This window comes from Cygnus atratus, chromosome 14 (genome assembly GCF_013377495.2).
Source record: "Cygnus atratus isolate AKBS03 ecotype Queensland, Australia chromosome 14, CAtr_DNAZoo_HiC_assembly, whole genome shotgun sequence".
In the NCBI taxonomy this organism is placed as follows: domain Eukaryota; kingdom Metazoa; phylum Chordata; class Aves; order Anseriformes; family Anatidae; genus Cygnus; species Cygnus atratus.
The window spans coordinates 4,010,435-4,030,944 of NC_066375.1; the positions used below are offsets into that span (position 1 = coordinate 4,010,435).

The following is a 20,510-nucleotide window of genomic DNA, read 5'->3' on the forward strand; positions in this document are numbered from 1 at the left end:
TGCAATAATTTATCCACTGATAATTATAAATATTTCCTTCAATCCTGTTTCCATAGCAGCAGCAAAATTCACTTTTAATCAAGCAGGAGCAGGGCCTGCCAATTTCCATGCGGCCTCCTGCAACCTTGTCCTTTTTATGAACTCTTCTTCAGCCTCTTTGCTGGAAGCTCTCATGGTGAGGCATGTAAATGCATTTGCTCGGCTACTTCAGAGACTCCTGGAAGCACACGGTGTCCCACGGGGCACAGCCAGAGGTTGGTTATCGGGAAGGAAACAAGACAGTGTGCATCTAACCGGAGGCTGGAGGAACGCAGAGCAACTGCTGTCAGTCCCCGTGCCCTGGGAAGGCCTTGGAAGGCAAAGGAAAACTAAATTAGCTTTCTAAGGCACTGCTAGCCTGTGACCTCGGAGCCTTGGGATCTCCAGGCAGATTTCAGGAGCTGTGCCGTGATATAGGTTATGGCTCCTATAGGTCTGTCTTGGGAGACAGCCTGTGGTCTGCTGAGTGCTGAGCAGGGGGAGGGCAGGAGAGGAGCCTCCCAGCTCTTCTGCTCGTGTCCGTAGGTGCACGGCTGAGTAAAAGCAAGAACTTCATCCCCAGCCATCACTCACCATGGTGAGATTTAATAATAAATAGCCTAAGGCAGAAAGTGAAAGAATTGGTTTCTCAGGAACTGTCCTGGAGTGAGGATGAAATATTAAAGAAACACATTTCTATCTTAAAAAAATAAGTCCCAGAAGTGATAGACGTGAAACATTGGGCTGCACATTATGTGTGCACACCGTATAAAAAGTACTAAAGTACTTCAGGAGATATTACTTGCACGTCATTACCAAACACAGCAGTTCTTCGCTGATGCCCATAAATGTCTTTCCTGGTTTAAATATTAACTCTCCCACCCAAATTTATTTCTAATCTCAGTCACTTAATATACCTAAGTCACACATTAATGAAGTGAGACATGTCTAAAACTGAGTAGACTGACTAAAATTAGAATCAGTCTGTGAAAGTATCACACTATTGGCCTATAACTTACATCATCCTTTTTGCCAACTACGTGACAGTCATTTTTTATCCATACATATGGAAAAGTGTCTATTCAGGACAAGTAGATAAGTTACAGTAACTATGTGGTCAGAGCTGCTGGGTAATTGTATATACACTGTGGAGGAGTAATTCAAAGCTTCTAAAATAAAAATATTGAGGAGAGAGAAAGTTGCTAAAATTCAGGGGATCAAACATAAGACAGGACATGAGAACAGAGATAAGGGCAGGCAGCTAGGTTAAAGCAGACTTTCCAGGGTGTGCTGGCATTTCAATAGTGGTGTTTCTGAGGCCCCTTGATGGATCTGGGAGAGGTTGTTTCCCTGACTTTGATGCACAGAGTGGTGATATGAGCAGCTTCTGCTCTCCAGTTTCTGAAGGTCTCTGATGCCTGCTATTCCACAGTGGGGATAACTGGAAATGTCACCTTGACAAGCTCTTCTGTGTCAGCAGGGGAGAGTCAAGCTACAGGCACAGCCTGTCTAGGAGAAAAATGGAAGCATGCAAGAAGCACTGTTCACCACCTGTGCACAAAGAGGAACAGTTTGTCAGATTTTTATATCCACTGCCCTGATACATAAATCACGAGCAACCGGTGTTGGAGAACCTACTTTGAGCCTTCCTGGATCCGCCAAAGGCTGTAGGATTAGCAGAGGCAGTGGTGCTAAGATTGCGTCCACCCAGAGCTTAACTGCTTCCTCTGCTGCTTTTGCAACAGGGAATTTGACTCTCTAAATGAAATCTCTCTGCTTTCAGTGAACATTTTTAGCCTATCACTCACACAGAAAATCCCAGCCTTCCTCACAGAAGAAATAGGAAAACTGGGATGCAAGGGGAGAGAGGTAGCCAAGGAATGATGAGCCGCAGGTGCATGAGTCTAAATTGCTGTGCCCAGCACTGCAAGGCTATGGACCAAGGGGCAAACTCTTGTACAACAGCATTGCCATATTTCTCTGTGCTGACGGGTCTGTCAGCAGCAGCCCTGGAACTCTCATTTGTAACAAAGAGAAGTGAGACTAAAACAGCATTTTCTCATCTAAAATGCTATTCCTTATCTGGCTGTTCACAGGGATGCTAAATGGGCTACCAACACTACCTGGCTGATCCAACAATGCTTTATAGCAATTTCAGAACTGCAGGCTAATGGAAAATAAAGACACTGATATAGACTTTTAAGCAGGATGAAGTGTTTGCCTGGCTGAAATTTGTTGCCTCTGTTTGGCTTACTCCATTACTCACCTCCATTACAAACAGTTGGGAACCAGATATGGCAATGTGAGCTTTTTGCCTAACTGCAGCTTGAAATTCTTGCACTGGTAGTTTTCTTTTACGGTATATACATGTGGGTCAATTTTCATATCTGCAGGAAGATTCATTGCAGGGTGTGCTATTACAGGTTGTACTCACTCATGGCCACAGTACGTTATGTTAATGTGTCACATTATCCTCAAATAATGCTATTCTGAACATGCATTATTATTTTATGGTTGACAGCCAAATAACTCAGACAGCCAATTTTTCTCCCCAAAAATGAACCAAGAGTAGGGACCTGTAAACTAATTGCTCAAAAATCATCTGCTATGGTTGGAACTAATAAGGTGTCATCAGCATTCATCATTGCTGTCATAGTATGAAGCAGAAAAGAGAAAGTACAGAAACAGGAGGAAGGAATTTACAAGCTGAGAATAAATAAAATTTCACTTTTTAATTGTACTGTGAACTGAAATCTAGGTAACACGCCTATGCTCTTGAGACTGAAGAGAGCAGCTGCAGATGTTGCCAAGCAGGATTAAATACATCTATGCATATTTAGTGCCTAAGAGTTTACTTACACTTCAGCATATACTCACTGTCTACTTACATTTATCTCTTTGGAAGGCATGTTTTGCTATCTTTGCCTGTGATATTTATTTATAACATTTACTTTTATTTAATTATACTTACACTTACATATGTGTATTTCCAATATCTATAATATTTTTGCACCAAAAATTTGGGCAGTTCATGACCCTTCATGCTTTGACAGTTCTTAAATTTGAGGGTCACATACAGGACCACAGCAAGTGCCGAAACCCCCAGCACAGCTGTCCACTGGCTGTGTACATGAGAATTTCACTGTAGTATTGCTGAAATATTATCTACGTAGGCAGATAGGTAAAATGGCCAGAGAAGACTGTCAGTGCAGATGTAGGCAGTCATTAGAAAATCTCATTATATTCAGAAGTCTGTACAATGAATCACCTTTCTTCTGCCAGGAAAGTGAAAACCCTTGCTTTAAATGAAATGTTTTCTTCTTCATCTTTCAGGAACTCACCAGGCAGGCAGATACCTACTGCCTATAAGAAAAGAATACCTAGGCTAAAATCTAATCATCTTGTCCAACTACTTTAATATCATTTTTAAAATATCTCTTACAGACTTACTCTATCCAGTCTGACATCTATTCATTTTTTTTTCCTTGTCTAATATCCTGTATGGGATTCTGCTTATTGTGAGGACAGGCAACAAAGAAATGGTGGCCAGGAAGTCATCAGATAGAGCAGCCCTATCCTATTTTTCAGAGCAGTTTAATGCCATCAGTGCTTATAGAACCATGGAATTATTTGTCCTTCTGCAACAAAATAATCAAAATCATGGTGATGAGTAAAAACAGATATAGAAGAGGTATATAAAGATTCTGCAGTGTTGATAAGCTCAATTTCCCAATAAATCCTTCTGAACTTGTTTAGATTAGTGGTTCAAAGTAGCTGATCTGCCAGGAATTAATTGTGCTTATAGAAAAAGTAATACGTCTGAGTCTTCCTAAAACTCCCAAGAAGTTTAACTTGTGCATGTGACATAGTTTTGCACTTGAAGGATTCATCCAAATGAATCCATAACTTAGAATTTTTGGATAACTTCATCGGTTAAAAAAAAAATAAAAAAAAATCACAGTATAAATTTCTAAAATCAAGCCCTTATTTACCCAGTAATTTTCATCACTAGATCTCAGAGTGCTTTACAAAATACCAAATAACAATAATATACCTATTTTACAGATGAGGAAACTGAGGTTCAATGAGCTACAATAGGATTTTATGGCAGGGTAATAAAACAGGCTAGTCATTCATGTCCCCAAAAACACATTTTTTTTACTCACTTTAGATAGAGCGATGTCCTACAGAGAAGCTGTAGGTTACTATGACTACATAGAATACTACATTCTTTAAGACACAGTGATTAAAACAAGTAGGGCAAACAAATATCATCTATAACATTCGACATGGAAAATGAAAAATTAGAAAAGTGGCAATTTGCTACGCATTATTCATTTTATTTATTTATTTATTTTCTTTCTCTCTTTGGCATATCACTGTCTATCACACTATTCATAGTCATGTTTAATTTCCCTGGAGGACTTGTAGATATTTTGGTTTTGCTTACCCAATACCCACTTCATGATCAGCAATTCTGTCCATGAGAACTGTGTTGTTTTGACTCTAAATATTTGTTTTGGATGATCCGTGATGGTTTCATTGGGAAGATTTTTTACTCCTTCGAACCGATCTGAAGCATTTACTACTAACAGTCCAAGGAAGATTGTGAAAGAAACAGCATGTGCCACAAACTTCATGAAAGGACTTCGGAGGGTCCGTCCCAACTGAAATGAAATGTACACAAGCCATCAGATTTTTATGTTTTTTTTTTTTCAACTACACTCTGGAAGTTTTTTCCTATAAAATTTTAACCATTTGCCCAAGGTAAAAAGGATCAAATTTTAACAAAAATTCAGAAATGAATTCTAGATCTTGAACTCAATGAGTTTTAGATTTTTTCAAGTTATTCTTTGCTATTACTAGATGTTCTGTCTTGCAGTTTAAATTATGCTGTGAAAATTAATGCAGCTTCAATTCTTCCAGTCAGTCTAATGCTTTATGACAACACGATATTTTTTCCAAGCAACATGACACAGTTAAAGTCAAGGTGGGTAACTACTTGTATGTATCAATTTCTCAATTACTTTATTAAATCAAAATTTGATCTTTCATCGGAATGGGACTGCATGGAAGTGCCTGCCTGCATGTCACTGTTAGGATGACAGAAATGCTGACAGAATGTGAATACAAAGATTAATTCTTAAGATAATAGCTCATTTCAAGACTTAATATCCTATCTGTATCAGAAGAAGCATACAGACACATAAAAAAGAACATACAAAAAATGTGATAGTGAAACGAAGTTTTCCTAATGTAAATTAATCTCAACTCCAAGGTATAGGAACAAATAAAGATAGAAATACTAAAAAGAAAAAAAAAAACACTATTTTCAATACTGTGTTCATAGCGGAATCTTGACAAAGATTGTTTTAGAATGTAGGTGAACCAAACCATTACAGTTCCAGTGCATAAACAATACTGAGTCCGTCCCAGTGGAAGCTATGGTTCGTAAATCCCCAGCATGGCTACAATAAAGCTGAAGAACAGCCCAGATAATGAAAGCTGCTTATCAATTATCTCTGCTACTTCTGTAGCATTAGAATGGACTTCAATGGACTAGAGAAGAAAGGTGATACTTTGTGAAACTCTGCAGGCAGGCCAAACAGACATGCTTGCTCTTGTCATTACATTTCTGAGCAGCAGACTGTGCAATTTTTCTATCCTAATTCTTATCTTCTCTATTGATCACCAGTAAAATGTTCTGGAGAACAACATATAAACCAGCAGTTTGTTTCAGAGTCTCAATCTCCATGAGATGGATAAGTCAATACAGACTTTTCAGGATAGGGTAGGCCTTCACTCCACAAGTTTTGTGCCAACACTTCATCTATCCAGAAGTGAATGAACAACTGACCCTAAAATTGCTTTTAATAAACATAATGCTGTGCAACTGAATGTGAAAGAAAACTTAAGAGTTCAGTTGCAAACTCTGGTTAATTCTACTAACTAAATTTTTGGGAATAGTATTTGGTATTGTATATAACAGACCACAGAGCTTCATTAAAGAAGATTTTCAATTAGAGAGTAAAGGCTTGAAAATATATTTACTCAGGTTCAAGTAAATAAGTTGTTCTGAGATTTAAATTATTCTATATGAAATAGTAGAATTTGACTAGTGCATCTTAAGAATGGGATACACAGCAATATTGGTCAGTACAGCTTTTATAAGCAGGATTTCGCATTACAGAGGTTTATTTTTTTTTTATTTTTATTTTTTTTTCGTGTCACAGTCTGAGCTGAGAAATGGGTGCCTGACAGTAAAACTTGAACACAGCCTTAGCCCTGTGCAAAAAATCTGGTAAGAGATAAAGCTCCAGACAAAGAACCTTAAGCCATACTCACTAAATCTTTGGCCTATGGGGTTAAAAACAGAACTAGAGATTGACTCAAATATCATCAGAATAATATCATAAATAATCACAAAATATAGCATCAGATGAAGGCAGTGAAAAAGGCCCAGGAAAGTGGCTTTATCACCTGGGGTCTGTCCCCTGATTTCCCTGGGGGCTGCAGAAGCTGTCCTGGCACTGTCAGGCAACTCCTTTGCCAGAGCATGTGTCTTTTAGGTCAGGACTGATTTAAGTTAAATATCTTTAGTTGATTGTTACTAGGGAAAAAAGATATTTAATTCTCACTCAGTTGCGTAAAATTACAATTGTTTTAGTGACTTAAAGACAAACAAAATACTTATAAAAAGTGACCGGGGAAAGGGGCTGTCCAGAGCATCACACACAAATCTCTCAATATCACCTTCCTTTCATAGGATAGCTGCCTGCATAAGATTGTCTGCAGTAATAGTATGCTCATGCATCAATCCTCAGCCCTTGAACTTAATAATGATGATTTTGGGTGAGTTTTCAGTTCACAAGGAGAAAATGCATTCATTATGCCAATATTCAGCTATTTATATCAAAGGCCCCAATCAAAAATCAAGACTACATTGTCCTGATCAATGGCAAACCATGCATTGAAAGAAAATTGATGAAAGAAATTACAATTTGACTTTAGGATAGAAAGTTACATATGGTTTTTCAAAATCTAAAGAGGTGTGAAGAAAAAAATGTGACATTAAAAATTGAGAATGCATGAAAGGTTTAGTGTAACAAAATCACAGTCACTGAAAAGTCCAAGGGGATTGTGCTGTCTTTTTTTTTTTTTTTTAAATATGGCTTCCTCATGAAATTAAACCCAAATAACTTTCTCAATCATTTCTTGTTTCTCCTGTAAAAGTAATTTACTTCAAGATTTTGACTCTTTTTCTGGCCTTTTTTTTTGGTTTGTTTTCCATTACTATTCTCTGCTTATTTCTAGTCTAATTGTACTCCTTACCTATTACTCTATTCAAACACAAACCTTGTAATTCTGAGAATACACCACAAATGTAGTTGTTGGCTGGTGTGCCAGCTCACAGGACATTCAGCAGATGTGAAGGAAATTAAAGAGTTTCATAAATCCCCCCCTAGACTGAATTCTGACCTAAAGCAGTCAACAGTACTTTCACACACAAATTCCCACTGTGGCCTAACCAAAACCAACCACAGTGCAGCCCTGGTTTCACATGTACTTCTCCATGAGAAACCCTGGAGTCTTGTCCAGTATTCATTAAAGCTGTGGGCTTTTGTGTTGGTACATATCTTGAGAAAATTAATTTACATTTTCAAGCACTCTAAGAGAAAGTACTTGCTTGGAGATATTTTGAAGGACACCAAGACTTAAACATGTTTTATTATCGCAGATGTTCTAAGAAGACAGTTTTCAAAAGGTTTGCCTGGTTATACTACCAGACGAATCTTTTGAATTTATAGGGTTTCTTTAATAACCGTCAGTGGATCTATAACTTCTTGGGCTTGACAAAGTTAGAAAGAATTCCTTGCTGGGTTTTGGAAAGAAATGGAAGAAGTTGCTTTCAAGACTGAGTAATATAACCAATGCCAGGGGTCATTTCTATCAGATTTAAGTACCTTTGATAACCCTCTTGCTGAGGACACTTTACCTTGTAATGGATGGTGTTGCTGAATGTAAAATGAATTTCTCCCCTCCCACCATTTCTTCTCTCTCTATCTATATATATTTCTTTTACCAAGAGTAGTGAGAAAGCTTTTCATCACTCTGCCACATACCTATTTATCTCAACTCGTTTGAGCAGTTTCTCTTGAGATGGAAACCTACTTACAGAGTTCAAACCACAGACAACTCAGGCTTTTACACAAACTAATGTTTGGTTCTGGCCCTGTGACCTCTAAGCCTTGGCAAAACTCTCCTGCTCCATTTGATGCTGTGAGATATAGCATGGCCATATTTAGGCACATGGAAGTTTTCCAAGTTTCATCATCTTTTCCCTCAAAACTGTAAAGATTGTATGATTAAATCTAGTCTTCTCTCCAGCACTAAGCTGTCTACCATGGCTTGCCAGAGTTTCAGGCACATGTGCCATAATAATGCTCCACTAACTGAAAATATAAGATCAGAAAGGAGGAAGAAAAGGAAGAAAGGAACCTTGAAAAATGGACAAATCTGTTACACAAAGTACAGAAAAGTAATGAGAGTCTAAACAGCAGAGTGAACTTAAAGGGCAACAAAACTCTTCTTTTAGTTATTCCCCATTTTGGTGGTTCTTCTATTCTTTCTTCACCCCACTCCCATGTTGTCATCCCCTTTCCATTTATTATTGTTTCTATTTTTTATTCTCACTTGTTGTCTCAATTCTCCTTCCCCCACAACCGTACTTTCATTAATTTTGAAGATGAACCTGAGACCATGCAACAGGTCTATTTGTGTCTATCAAGCAACCCCTCAAGATAGCCCTCCTCTGAGGCAATTTTAGAAGATAAGCACTAATCATTCCCAACAGTGGCACAGAAACATCTGTGACTTCATTCCAGGCCCTGAATAGAGATCACCATCAACAACATGCACTTAAGGAGTTTTTACCTTGCTGCAGGGAGCAATCCAGTAGGCTATAGCGAGGAAGGGCAGGCCAATGGAGACCCCGAAGACAGCCAGAAACTTCACAGCTATAGATTGCTGCCGTAAGCCTGAGAGGTTTTCGTACCACATAGTGAGTAATTGCTGCTGGCAGTTGGGGTGGGCAACAAACTGTAAGAGAAAAAGAAGCATAAGTAGCATTGTCTGAAGAGAATGAGATTTCAGTGAGCAACCTGCTGAATATGCCCAGTGGAATGTCACATCTTTGTAGTCCAGCATAGCTTTTGGTGTTACAAACAGAAGATTGCAGACCCAACATCTGTCAGTGGCCAGCATGGACAAAGCACCTCTGTGGGGTCAGGGTCTGCAGCTAAGACAGTCCACCTCACGATTCAGAATAGAAACAGAGAGGCACTTTGATGACAAACTCAAAAAAATCTCTGTTAAGTTGCTAAAGACACAGGCTATTGAAGTAGTAGCTCAACACAGCCCTAAAATTATATTGTTTCTATTCACTACATATTGACCTAAAATGAACCATTCTGCACTATTCTCCTTCTCTTGTAACCCATACGAGGTCTGGCTGATATTTTGCAGTGAACAACTTTAAATACTTTATCTCAAATTATCTTTCAAAAACGATGGTTCATTCTTCACTGATCAGGCAAAAAGACAAATTTGGAAGCAGAAGGAAGCACTCTGGTACAGAAAGTACACATTTTGTATCCTGCAACTGAGATTCTTCATCAGCTTATTGTTCAGAGGAAGAAGAAAAGGCAAGAAGCAAACAACTGAAAAGGGCAATTTCTTAATGGGAAAATGACAGCACCACTGGATCTCTTGAAAGAGTTTTATAATAAAAGATTAAGCTTCTCTATTTCATATTATTCTTCAGAGTGATTGAATTTAGCATGTGACTGTCTTTAATAACAAAGAAAAATAATTAAAAGGAAAATAACTGAAAGAAAAGATGAAAAATAAATATGTTGCTAATGTAGCTGATTACATTTGGAGAACCGACTATTTCATTTATGAGTTTGATGGGTGAATAAAAGTTCTTAGAAGGGAAATGTAAAACCCTCCACTATTTCAAAAAGCAGAACTTTCTGGAGGGAGGGAAAGGTTGGAAGACTACAGAAAGAGGAGAAAAGTGGAGGCTACTGGGGGTCAGTGGCTGCTGTGGCCCCACACAGGGGTGTGTTGCATGGTGGACACGCACCAGGTCTGACAGCTGTTGCCTCACTCCAGCCCTTTTCCCTGTAACCATATGGAGGTATTTCAGCTGTCCCCAAAAACCTGTCAGTCCAGATACACCTTAGAAAAAACATTGCTCATCCAAATGCATCCCAGAAAAGCGATACACAAAGCTGAAAACCAGAAAATTCTAACTGCGTTTTCATCTTCATTGTCTTTGCAAAGATGATCACATCGGAAATCTAATGGACTATTTTCTAGATGATTGTATAATAACAAAACAGTTACTTGATTTTTAATGACCAGTTCATTGCTAGTGCTCAATGAAATACAGTTGTACAGCAATTAAGATGGCTGTGGAATAGTGCATTTTCTTTTTAACAGCACATTAATGACCATTTAAAATACACTTCTTCAGATGAATTTGATAGGCTTCGGGGTAGGGGAGCTACGTTTCTCAAAAAGAAAAAGAAAAGGAAAGAATGACTACCTTTCACTGAATAAAACTTCCAGAGTGAAGGAATTTGATAGGTACTTTGGTTGAAGCGGAAGCACTAGCAATAGGGAGGACTGCAAGGGTCACAAAAAGTGGCCATTTAAAAACATTAAGTGCTTTACCTCCTGGTCAGAAGTCCTCCAAAATGATAAGGACGATACATCAGAATCTGTGAGCTCAAGCAGACTGTTTACCAATGTTTCTGCTTTCAGAAATGGCTGCAGCAGCTTTTCTGATCCCATGTCATACACACTCCGGTAGATGGTCACGTTTTTTTCCTTATGCCATATATGCCTATATGATTTACTAAAAATATAACACTTCTCTCCAGCCTATCAGTTACATATATTAAGTTGAAAAGGCTTAAAAAAAAAAAAAAAATCACATGCCAATGTGAAAAGACAGCTTAAATAACAAATTTGCCAGCGTGACATTTTTGAGAGCTGCTGAAAGACGCAGCCGCATTGACAGCTCCAAAAGTCAGCGTTCTGTGCTACAGGTAAGTAAGCTCTGGATGAGATGTGGCTTTGAATAAAACATGGAAAAAATTCTCAAAGCCTTTAGTGTGCATTGAGAGTCCAAAAGAACAGTTTTGCACAGAGAAATAAAGAGGATGTTTTAGAGATGACTGTAGATAACTCATTGGATGATATCTTTTCCACATTGCTGTCTAATCTGATGTATGACATCTCATTCTTGTAGCTTATCATGTATACGTGTTGTGGGAAAGCACTTTACAGCTCTCATGACAGAGAGCAAGACTATTTCCTCAGCATCTGTGTTCTAAAATGCATGAGTTTCACTGCACAGACAATAAAAAATCTTTATATCCCTATAACTGAAGTTCCTTCAGATCCAGAACACTGTAAAATAGAGGCACTTCTATCTTTTGCTTTCTTTCTAGTATATCATACAGAGAGGGGACCTGTGATGAGGACCCAGATATTTCTGCTGGTCAGTATTAGCACTGCTGTTGCCTAAGCTGGCAGTGGTTAGGTGCCCTGCAAACACCCCATCCAGCACACCCCGCAGTCCCTACGTGAAGGGCGTCTCTCCCACCTGGCGGCAGGTACTGGATAAGTGACACACAGGTGACAGAAAAACAGGAAATTCTTGAGTGCCAGCCCATGCTGAGACATCAAACAGGGAAAAAAAAAAAAAAAAAAAAGAAACCACCACCAACAAAAATCTATCTCAGAAAAAAATGCTGTAAATCTATCAACAGGAATAAGAAAACCTGCGGCAAGATAGGTAAAAGGCAGAGAATGGCCTCAGATGATTGGAATTAATCATACAGAAAAAAAAAAGCATGTTTTTATTACTGAAATAATTGTAATTAACTTATGAGTGCAGAAATCCACCATCTAGGCAAAAGAATTAACCACTCAGACAGGTTTATCTTGCTCTTCTGATGCACATGATGCTAAATAGCCAAGGGCTGAGGTAGGAAGGAAAAACGCCTCAGTGAGGCAATGCAAACAGTTCAAAAACTGCATGCCAGAACCAACAATGCAAACCAGAGACTTTAACATCCCGCTTTCACAGGGAACACTCCTGTCACGTTCCCTCCAGCTCGTCCCTTCACCCTGTAGTGCTGGGAAACATCAGCAAATGACAGCTGCAATTCAGAGGAGCAGTGGTGTGTTTAATCAGCAAGTGAGAGCTAGAAAAGAAGCCGCATCAACAGATTTGCAGGAGAACATTTGTAATGTCAGCAGACACTGCAAGAGGCAGGGATGAGCCATTTTTCTTTCAATCATGTAACTGTGTTCATCCCCTTCGAACCACTTTTCTGAGTTCATTATTAAACATTTGCCTTTTGATGTAGTTTGTTGCTTCTGCAATCCTTCACTAACACTAACAGGCTTAAAGCTGCAGCACCTGCCCATGGGAACCCTGACTTGGCTGCATGATGCTTCCAACGCTGGAGATCCTAGAGAAAACACCAAAATTATTCTGATGACTCATTTGAGTCAAACACCATCACCCTGTGCCTCTGTACCACCTCGTCTCTCTGTGCCACCATGTACAAGGGAAAACGAGGTGAGCATTGCATGGCGTGTATACACGGCTTCTCGTGTTTTGTCAGGGATGTCAGCAAGGAACCAAGGAACAATGGTGCAGCTGGGATCCACTCATATGAAAACGCAGGTGGGACCTGAACCACATGCATCATGTGCTCTGAGATGATGAAAGTACCTTACTGTTATTAGAGAACTTCTTGTTATACCTCGCAGAGTTGTTGTGTTGCTGCTTCCAGCAGGATGGAGGCCAGCCCTGATCCGGGGCAGCAGCAAAAACAGAGGCAGAGAGGGCTGGAAAGCAAGACTTGCCCTCCTCCACCTCTGTGCAGAAAATGTCATGTTTCTTGCACCAAATCCTTCATCAAATGAGACATGAAATCATCCTTGTTCAGTCGGCTGCTAGAGATGCTCTGGGAGTACCAGAAACATAGGCAGAGGTGGAAGAAGCTCAGAAAGCAGGATATTACTGTTGTTTCCCTGAAGGGTAAAAAATTTACTGCCATTTCACCAAAGAGGATCAGCTGAATCAAAGGGTTAAACAGGTGCTCACATGCACATGACAAACAAACAAATTAAAAAAAAAACATATTTTTTTTTTACTTTCAAAGAACTTATTACTTTTGAAGATTCATTTGATAGTTAAAGCATTTTTAAGATTTGGGACCTAAATATCTACATTTATACTGAATAAAAGTTTTTGTTTGAACTGAAGCTTTTTTTTTTTCAAAAATCTTGGAAATAATAATAATAAAAAGAAAAATACATCAGAACAGCTTTTGATCTAGTAGAAGACCCCCATACTTGCAGTGCTTTTTCACCAATGCAGAACAGGAGATGAAAGAGCACACTGAAAATTACCAAAGGTTTCTAAGACACACGCAGTAGAGGAAAAGGCCAATATATATACACACAAGCCTTTTCTTATTCTCACCTTGTACTCTGTGTTCTCTGAACCTCCAAGTGAACAGAGAGAGCTTTGTTTTGAATAAACTATTTTGAGATACCTTAACAAAACAAGATGGGACATATTTATTTCATGATCCAGAGTGGGGGGGAAAAAAAATCTGCCTTCAGCAGTGCTCGTGTTGCTACACTCCAACAAATGCGGTTGACAGAGGGTAAATATGGTGGGAGCTTGGCTTTCCACTTGCTGTTGATCCTGATAAGAAGTGCAAGGAACACTGCAGAAAGTTTAAGAAAGAAATAGAAAAGTACTTGGACTCATATCATTATCCCCTTATTTATTAATTTAAAAAAAAAAAAAGTGAAGTTCCAACCCAAACATCCATGCTGTGGGACCGTGACCTCTTCACAAATAAGATCTACTCCAATTACAGTTAAATGCTATCCATGGCCACAGGCCCAGTTTTTAAAACCCTTTGCACCAGAGTAGCCTTACAAGGGAAAGCACATCAGCTGGTCCAAATTCCTTCATCCAGGAGCAAAAAAGAATTTAATGGATCCCTGTTCAACTTGGATGAAAGAAAATTCAGCAGATCAAACCAGCTTCAATGGGATCTGACCACAGCATAACAATAAACCCTGCATGGGAAGGGTGTCCTGGGCTGTCACAGTTGCTGCAGAGACACACAGAGAACATGAAGCAAGGAAATGTCCCTGCTCTGAGGATTTCTGCAGCTTTTCCTCTCTCCCTGGGGTTCATTTGACTGTCTAATGTCATTGCACAAATATTCATGAGGTTCTTGCTCATCCTGTAGATGATCTTTATGACAGCCTTGGTGAATATTCAGACCTGGTATCTGGAGTCAAACATCAGCATTTATAAACCTCTTGGTAAAGGGAAAAAGATTTTATTTGCATTCAGAGCCCAGATGACCTGAAATTATCAGGACTAAATAAAAACAAATTGTGCAACCTCCATCTCTGAGTTATTTTTAAGGCTTAAAAAAAATAAAAGGTTATGCTTTTAGTAATAAACTAAGCCTTTTGTAAAACCTCTCACATGCGCCTTTCTTAACTAAGAAATCTTTCTTATTGGAGCAATTTGGCAGTGGGGAAATACATGCTTGCATCAGATCCCAAGGCACCCACGTATTTCCCAGTTTTATCTAATATCTGGATCCACTTGCTGGTTAACCTGAGTTTTCTAGTGCAAAATGCTGATTTTGAACACTTCAAACTTTAGCATAGCTACTGTCTGCAACCATATATCTTTCCTGTGACTCAGTCTGCTCTATAAAAGCAGGCATGTTGTTTGGGATAGATGTTCTGCTAAATCAGTGAGCACATTAACAGGGTTGGGATCTCACTTCGTAAAAGTGACAAGAAGCTAGGGCTAAGGCAACAAAGGTCAGCCCAGCATCCCAATGCTGGCGTAATTGCCCAAGCTACCCATGCAGTGCAGAGCTTTAAAAGAGGCAGCCTGGTCCCATGAGAATGAGCAATGTGAATAGAAACAGGATTTGACTGGGCACAAAATATGAAATGGGAACAAAATATTAAACAGGCACAGAATAAACCCAAATAAAAACAAATTAGCCTAATATAAAACAAAAATAATGGGGTAAATAAAGCTGCCAGGACCATTTCAAATGCAATTTGCCCATTGACAGAAATGCTCTCTAGTGCGAAGTGAAAACACAAAGTTAATAATCCTTTTAGTAATGGATTTTTTTATGAATATTTTTTTTTTATTGCTGATGTTCTCTCATATTTTCAATTCATGTTATATAAAATTAAGTCTGATAAATTTTAGATATATAACTAGAAAATGTAGTGTTTACACAAATTCTTTAATTATTTTGGTTTAAATGTTTTTCTGTCTAAATTTTCTTAATAATTTCAGTTTTTTGAGACAAGAACAGGGGCTCTTTTTTGTGCTAGGCATTTTTCTCTAGAGTAGTGAATATGGTGGTTGGCTCCTGAGAAAACTGCAGTTTCACAATCAAATGAGTTGCATGTTTTACGAAGAGATTTGTTGCTAATGTCTAGTATGTCTTTTTACATGTATGAGTAAGTCTTATCATTGAATTATTTATCTGAAAACAAGCAAATGAATTAGCAATCCCAGCCTCCAGGCTTTTCATATCTCTGCAGAATCAACCCCCCTTGGAAATCCTTATTATTTAATTACTCATCTGAAAATGTGCCACAATAAAAAGCTACCAAAAAACAAGTTCTTTGCCTCTTCCTCTCCCCAGCAAGTGTGCCAACTCTTTTTCTTGGCTATGTGATGAAGAAAGGCTGAGCTGCTGCTCACGCTCTTGAGTACACCTCCGCGGTATAGATAGCTCCACTCCCAAGGCTACAAGACTTGCTTGTAAGATAAGACTCCTCACCATGAGGTAGACAGTCCCCCCAGAATTATTAAATGTAGACATCTACAGGTGTGTGACAAGAATTGAATAGATACAGCTTAGGTCACTACCCATGGAAACATCCAAATTTAAACACGACTTAGGAAAATTCCTTCAAATTGAAATATTGAATCTTATTCTTTTCTTGAGGTTTTATATCCATCCCCATCTGATTTTCCATCCCAAATACACATTAACATGTCTACTGCCTATGGGGAGATAGAAGAAGCCAAAATTGGGGGCATCTAAGGTCAGGTTTATAGCAGACAATATAAATTGTTCTTTTCTAAGAGGATTTTAATATTAATAAAGATATTTTTAAGTCCTTTTGTCTATGATGGAGATACATGCAAAAGATTTGATGTGTTCCTCTGCTCTCTTGTCAATGTCTTGATGAACATCTAAGACACTGTGACACTTTGCAAATGAAAATAATGAAGTCTGCATATTACAGTAAATTGGGAATATTACAAACACCACTCAGGATGGAGAAATGATTCATTCAAGTCTTGAGAGGATGTATGTATGGGCAGGAAATAACAAAATGAGATTCATCTTGGAATAGAAAAGAAATTAAAACATCTGGGCAAAAGAAAATCATCAGAACCATGAACTTTAGTGGGAGGAAGGAACTTTGCTAATGAAACAGTCAGAGACATAGAAACCTTCTGTGATGAAGGGAGGTAACTTCTTCCTTTTTTTAATCTCTGAAAAAAAATAATGCACAAATAAAAATATAAAAAGAGTAGTTACATGGATAAATTTAAGAGTCCACAATGACCTGGGTGTTTACCCTAGTCACATAGAAACTATTGAACACACAAGACTGTTCACACAGAAACTAACGACATTTATACAGTACTGACTGGCTCCAGTGATGGAGACAAGAGGCACTTTTCATCCCTCACCACAGTCCCAAACATCAATGAATGACCTCACTAAAACATTCTTGAAACTAAAGAGTTGAAAACAATTGACAAGGAATTACAGAAAGCAAAAACAAAAAACCTATTTCTGAAAGCTTTGTTTTCTTGAGGAGTTCTCCTCTTTGAGACCTCACTTTTGGATGGTAAAACATAGCCCTGTCCTGCTTCAAGCCTTTATCTGTGCACTTTACAACCATAGGAAAGATCAGTGCTCATCCCATGGGAAATTCCTAACTTTCATCCTGTCCCAAAGAGGGATAAACAGCCACAAGAGACATTTTCTGTGACCTAGACAGCTCTGAAAGCTGTGGAGGTGAAACACTTCATTTGGGTTACTGAAATGTGGTTTTCCATTGGTGTTAAGGAGAGCACATAGGCTGTGGGCGAGGCCGTGGGTGGTGTGCCCTCTCCACCTCTGCCCTGCAGCATGCTCCCCAGGGCACAGCCTTGCAGGAATTTGCAGGATAACTGCAAACTAAGAGCACTCAGAGCTCGCCCACGATGGTGCGTGGCACAGATATGCTCATCGCTCTCTGAAGAGAGGAGTTGCAGTACTTTTTGTCGGCCCTAGGCTTCCTCTACCCTCCATTCTCCAACATATTTCCTTGTGCCCCTCTCGCAAACACTGAGCTTTCCCAGTCTCCCTTGCTAGCTGAGCTCTGCTCCAGCCTGTGCTTGGGACAGAGGCTGGTGTTGCACACTTTGAGGGGCAGAGCTGGCCCCTCAGTGGGAGCAAGGGCTGCTTCTTTTGGCCATTCTGTAGACTAACTTGAGGCTTCCCTGCAGCATGGAAATACTGCAGCTGGTGCCCCATTCAATGGGGAAAAGCACCCTGGAAGGCCGTTTGTGTACAAGACATTGTGCAAGGTGAAACTGCATCCTCTGAGCAAGTGAACGGGGAGCACAGGTTGTTGCAGCAGTGTACAATAGCTAGGACTTTTCATGTCCGTGAGTATCTGAGTCGCGTGACCAAGGCAGTGAAAAAATTATAATCTAATGCAGCCATGTGTATTCTGTTTAGAGCATCCTCCATATGTTAATTATTAATAATACATTTACGAGAAAAGTTCCTGTTCCAGCTCTCCATTAAATAGGATTTAAACAGCCATCTGGTGTTCTGTTTAACTCTTATTAATTTTTTTTTAAACCCAATTTGTGTGTCTTACTGTTAATTAATTTTAAACTCGTGAAAGAGAGAGGTGCTCTGGCTTTGTGATAAATATGAACTGAGCTGCTGAGAAAATAGAGATGGGCACTCAACATTTGCATTTAAAAGAATACAGCAACAATGAGTCTGACTTTGGGGAAGAAGAGAATGAATGTCAGCTCCTACAGAGAAACAACAGCTTTAGACATAAAGGTAAATGTCAACATATAAACCCCCTGACAATATTAAAGGATGACAAGAAAGGAGCATGGACAAAGATGAGAACAGAAAGCACGGAGTGTTCTGTAAAACTAATGTATACTAGTAAAATGGTTTTGTTATGGTACATCCAAAAACCATGTTTCTACACTACTGACTGTCTGAGGGAAGAGTCCGAGAGATCTGGTCCAGCTTCTGTATCTACAACCTCTCACTAGCAAAAATCACACCCTTGCTTAATTAGAAATGAATTCGCACACAGGGGAAACTTGTCCCATCTTTATATTTCCAGTATCTGATTGGAATTGTTCAATTGTTTCAAGAAAAGAAAAGAAAAAGCACTTTTGTGCAATTTCCAATCAAGAACATGAAGTTAACTCTCACTTAGATCTTACAACCCTGTCGCTAACCAGCTGTGGAGATAGGGAAAGGTCCACTGCTTCAGGGCAGATGAACTTTTAAGGTATCAAAATTCTACTGGAATTCACTTAGTTTGGGGCTAGTCTGGTTCTTGTAGAGCCCACATGAAAAAGCATAGAAGAGAAACTGGTATGGTTGTTGAGATTGGTTTTATTTTCTTTCATTGGAACCAGAACTCAAATTTAGTATCTCAAACTTTTGGTTATAATCCATCTGAAACAGCCAATCTAAATAATTGCTGTTTAACCTTAACGCTGCTTTTTAATTTTGCCATTTCCATGAGGAGCTGCTGAACTCTGCCACGGTGTTTGCTCTCATGCAGCGTAGGAGAGGGCTGGAAGCCATCGCAACGCAAAGGACTCATATGCACAGCAGCAACACAAAGGGCTCTGCTGCTCATCCGGCACTCAGCCTTTCTCCTCCCTTTGCCAGCAGCCCTGCACAGCTGGAGGAGAAAGAAGTCTGTCCTTGACTGGGGTATACGCATGCAAAGCATGATTAAATAATACTGGGGATGACAACAGTAAATTTTGCAACAGTTGCAGAATATGGGCTAAAAGTCAATTTCTTGAAAAGCATCCAGGACTTAATACATGCCTGAATGTTTGCAAATTGTTTATCTCACTCTTGACAAACTGTTCTGATTGTAATAATTTTCAAGGAATCATGACTCATTAAGATACCTAATTTGAAGGGAGAGATAACTCTGAAAAACTTGAACAGAGGACATTTGAGTGCAGTTTTCCAAGAATCCTGGGGTACAAAGTGGTTTAGTTCTTTCAGGTATAGAATTAGAGTAATATGGTTTTTAAAGACGGCTTTTAAACTACTGTAGTTTTGGCCTTTTCCTTGCTGTGAAATATGTACGAGCAGAGTCTCTTAATTCTTCAGTGACCTTCAATATAAACTACTTCAATTATGTTACAGAGAGTTAAACTTGCTTTCTTGCCAGTGTGCTATATATGCTAGGAGGTTGTTTGTCAGAAAAAAAGGAGAAGGAAAGAAAAAGGAGAGACAGACAGGGCTCCAAAGTCCGGAGCTTCTCATGCTTTCTTGAATGAGTTGAGTGTTGAAGTTTCCAGCTGCAGGTTTACTGGATGGAGGAGGTAAGAAGGATTCTCTCCTCCTTTTAGCATACAAGATATTTCCTGCACCATCAGGGTGTGATGGCTGAGCAGCTCTGGCCTCCCACTCAGTTCAAAGCCAGGTTGCCCTCGGAATTCAGTATTTTCAAGCAGGGATTTGCCCTTCAAAAACAGAGGCTTGAGAAGCACTGTATTTTTGGCTAAAAGCAACCGTGAGGTTGATGGGCAAACTCCCTGTTATGCTGCTGTACATGCAGGGGAAGCGCAGCCTATACCTCCAGCCAACTGCGACTTAGGAACACGATTGCTGAATTTCAGGTGAAGGAGATATTGTGATGGAACCAAAATTAACACTAATAATTTATATTGCATGTAAATTAATTGCATCCCTAAAGTTTTGATAAGGGTATGAAGGAAATAAAAACCAGAAGATAACAGAGCTGATTTCAATCCATGAAATGCAAAGTGATGGCTCGCAGTTTCAGGGTTGTGCCTCCTCTGCCTCTTCCCAACCTCAACACTGTGGGGCCTTTGAGGGGAAGGACAAAGGACAACTCTGGTGAGCGGGGCAGGGTGTGGGAGAAGCTGGTAGGCCAGCTGCTGCATTTAAATAAAAATACCATTCTTAGACACTGTGGATGTTGCAACTGCACTGCATTAAGTGTGATGAAGTAACAGACTTCGGGAAATTTAAATGAACAAGGAAGATTTTCAAAGTTTATGCAAAGGCCTGATG

The 20,510-nt window shown here is 39.3% G+C and overlaps 1 protein-coding gene across 1 annotated transcript in view; it reads right to left on the reverse strand.

The window, feature by feature from the left end:
• Positions 1-20,510, reverse strand: part of TRPC7 (transient receptor potential cation channel subfamily C member 7) — a 64,767-nt gene that overhangs the window by 20,625 nt on the left and 23,632 nt on the right. Inside the window, exons 4-5 of the mRNA XM_050713679.1 lie at positions 8,953-9,117; positions 4,469-4,685 (exon numbers count right to left, since the gene is read on the reverse strand). Coding sequence (XP_050569636.1) covers positions 4,469-4,685; positions 8,953-9,117 — 382 coding nt within the window. The remainder of the gene's footprint in view (positions 1-4,468; positions 4,686-8,952; positions 9,118-20,510) is intronic.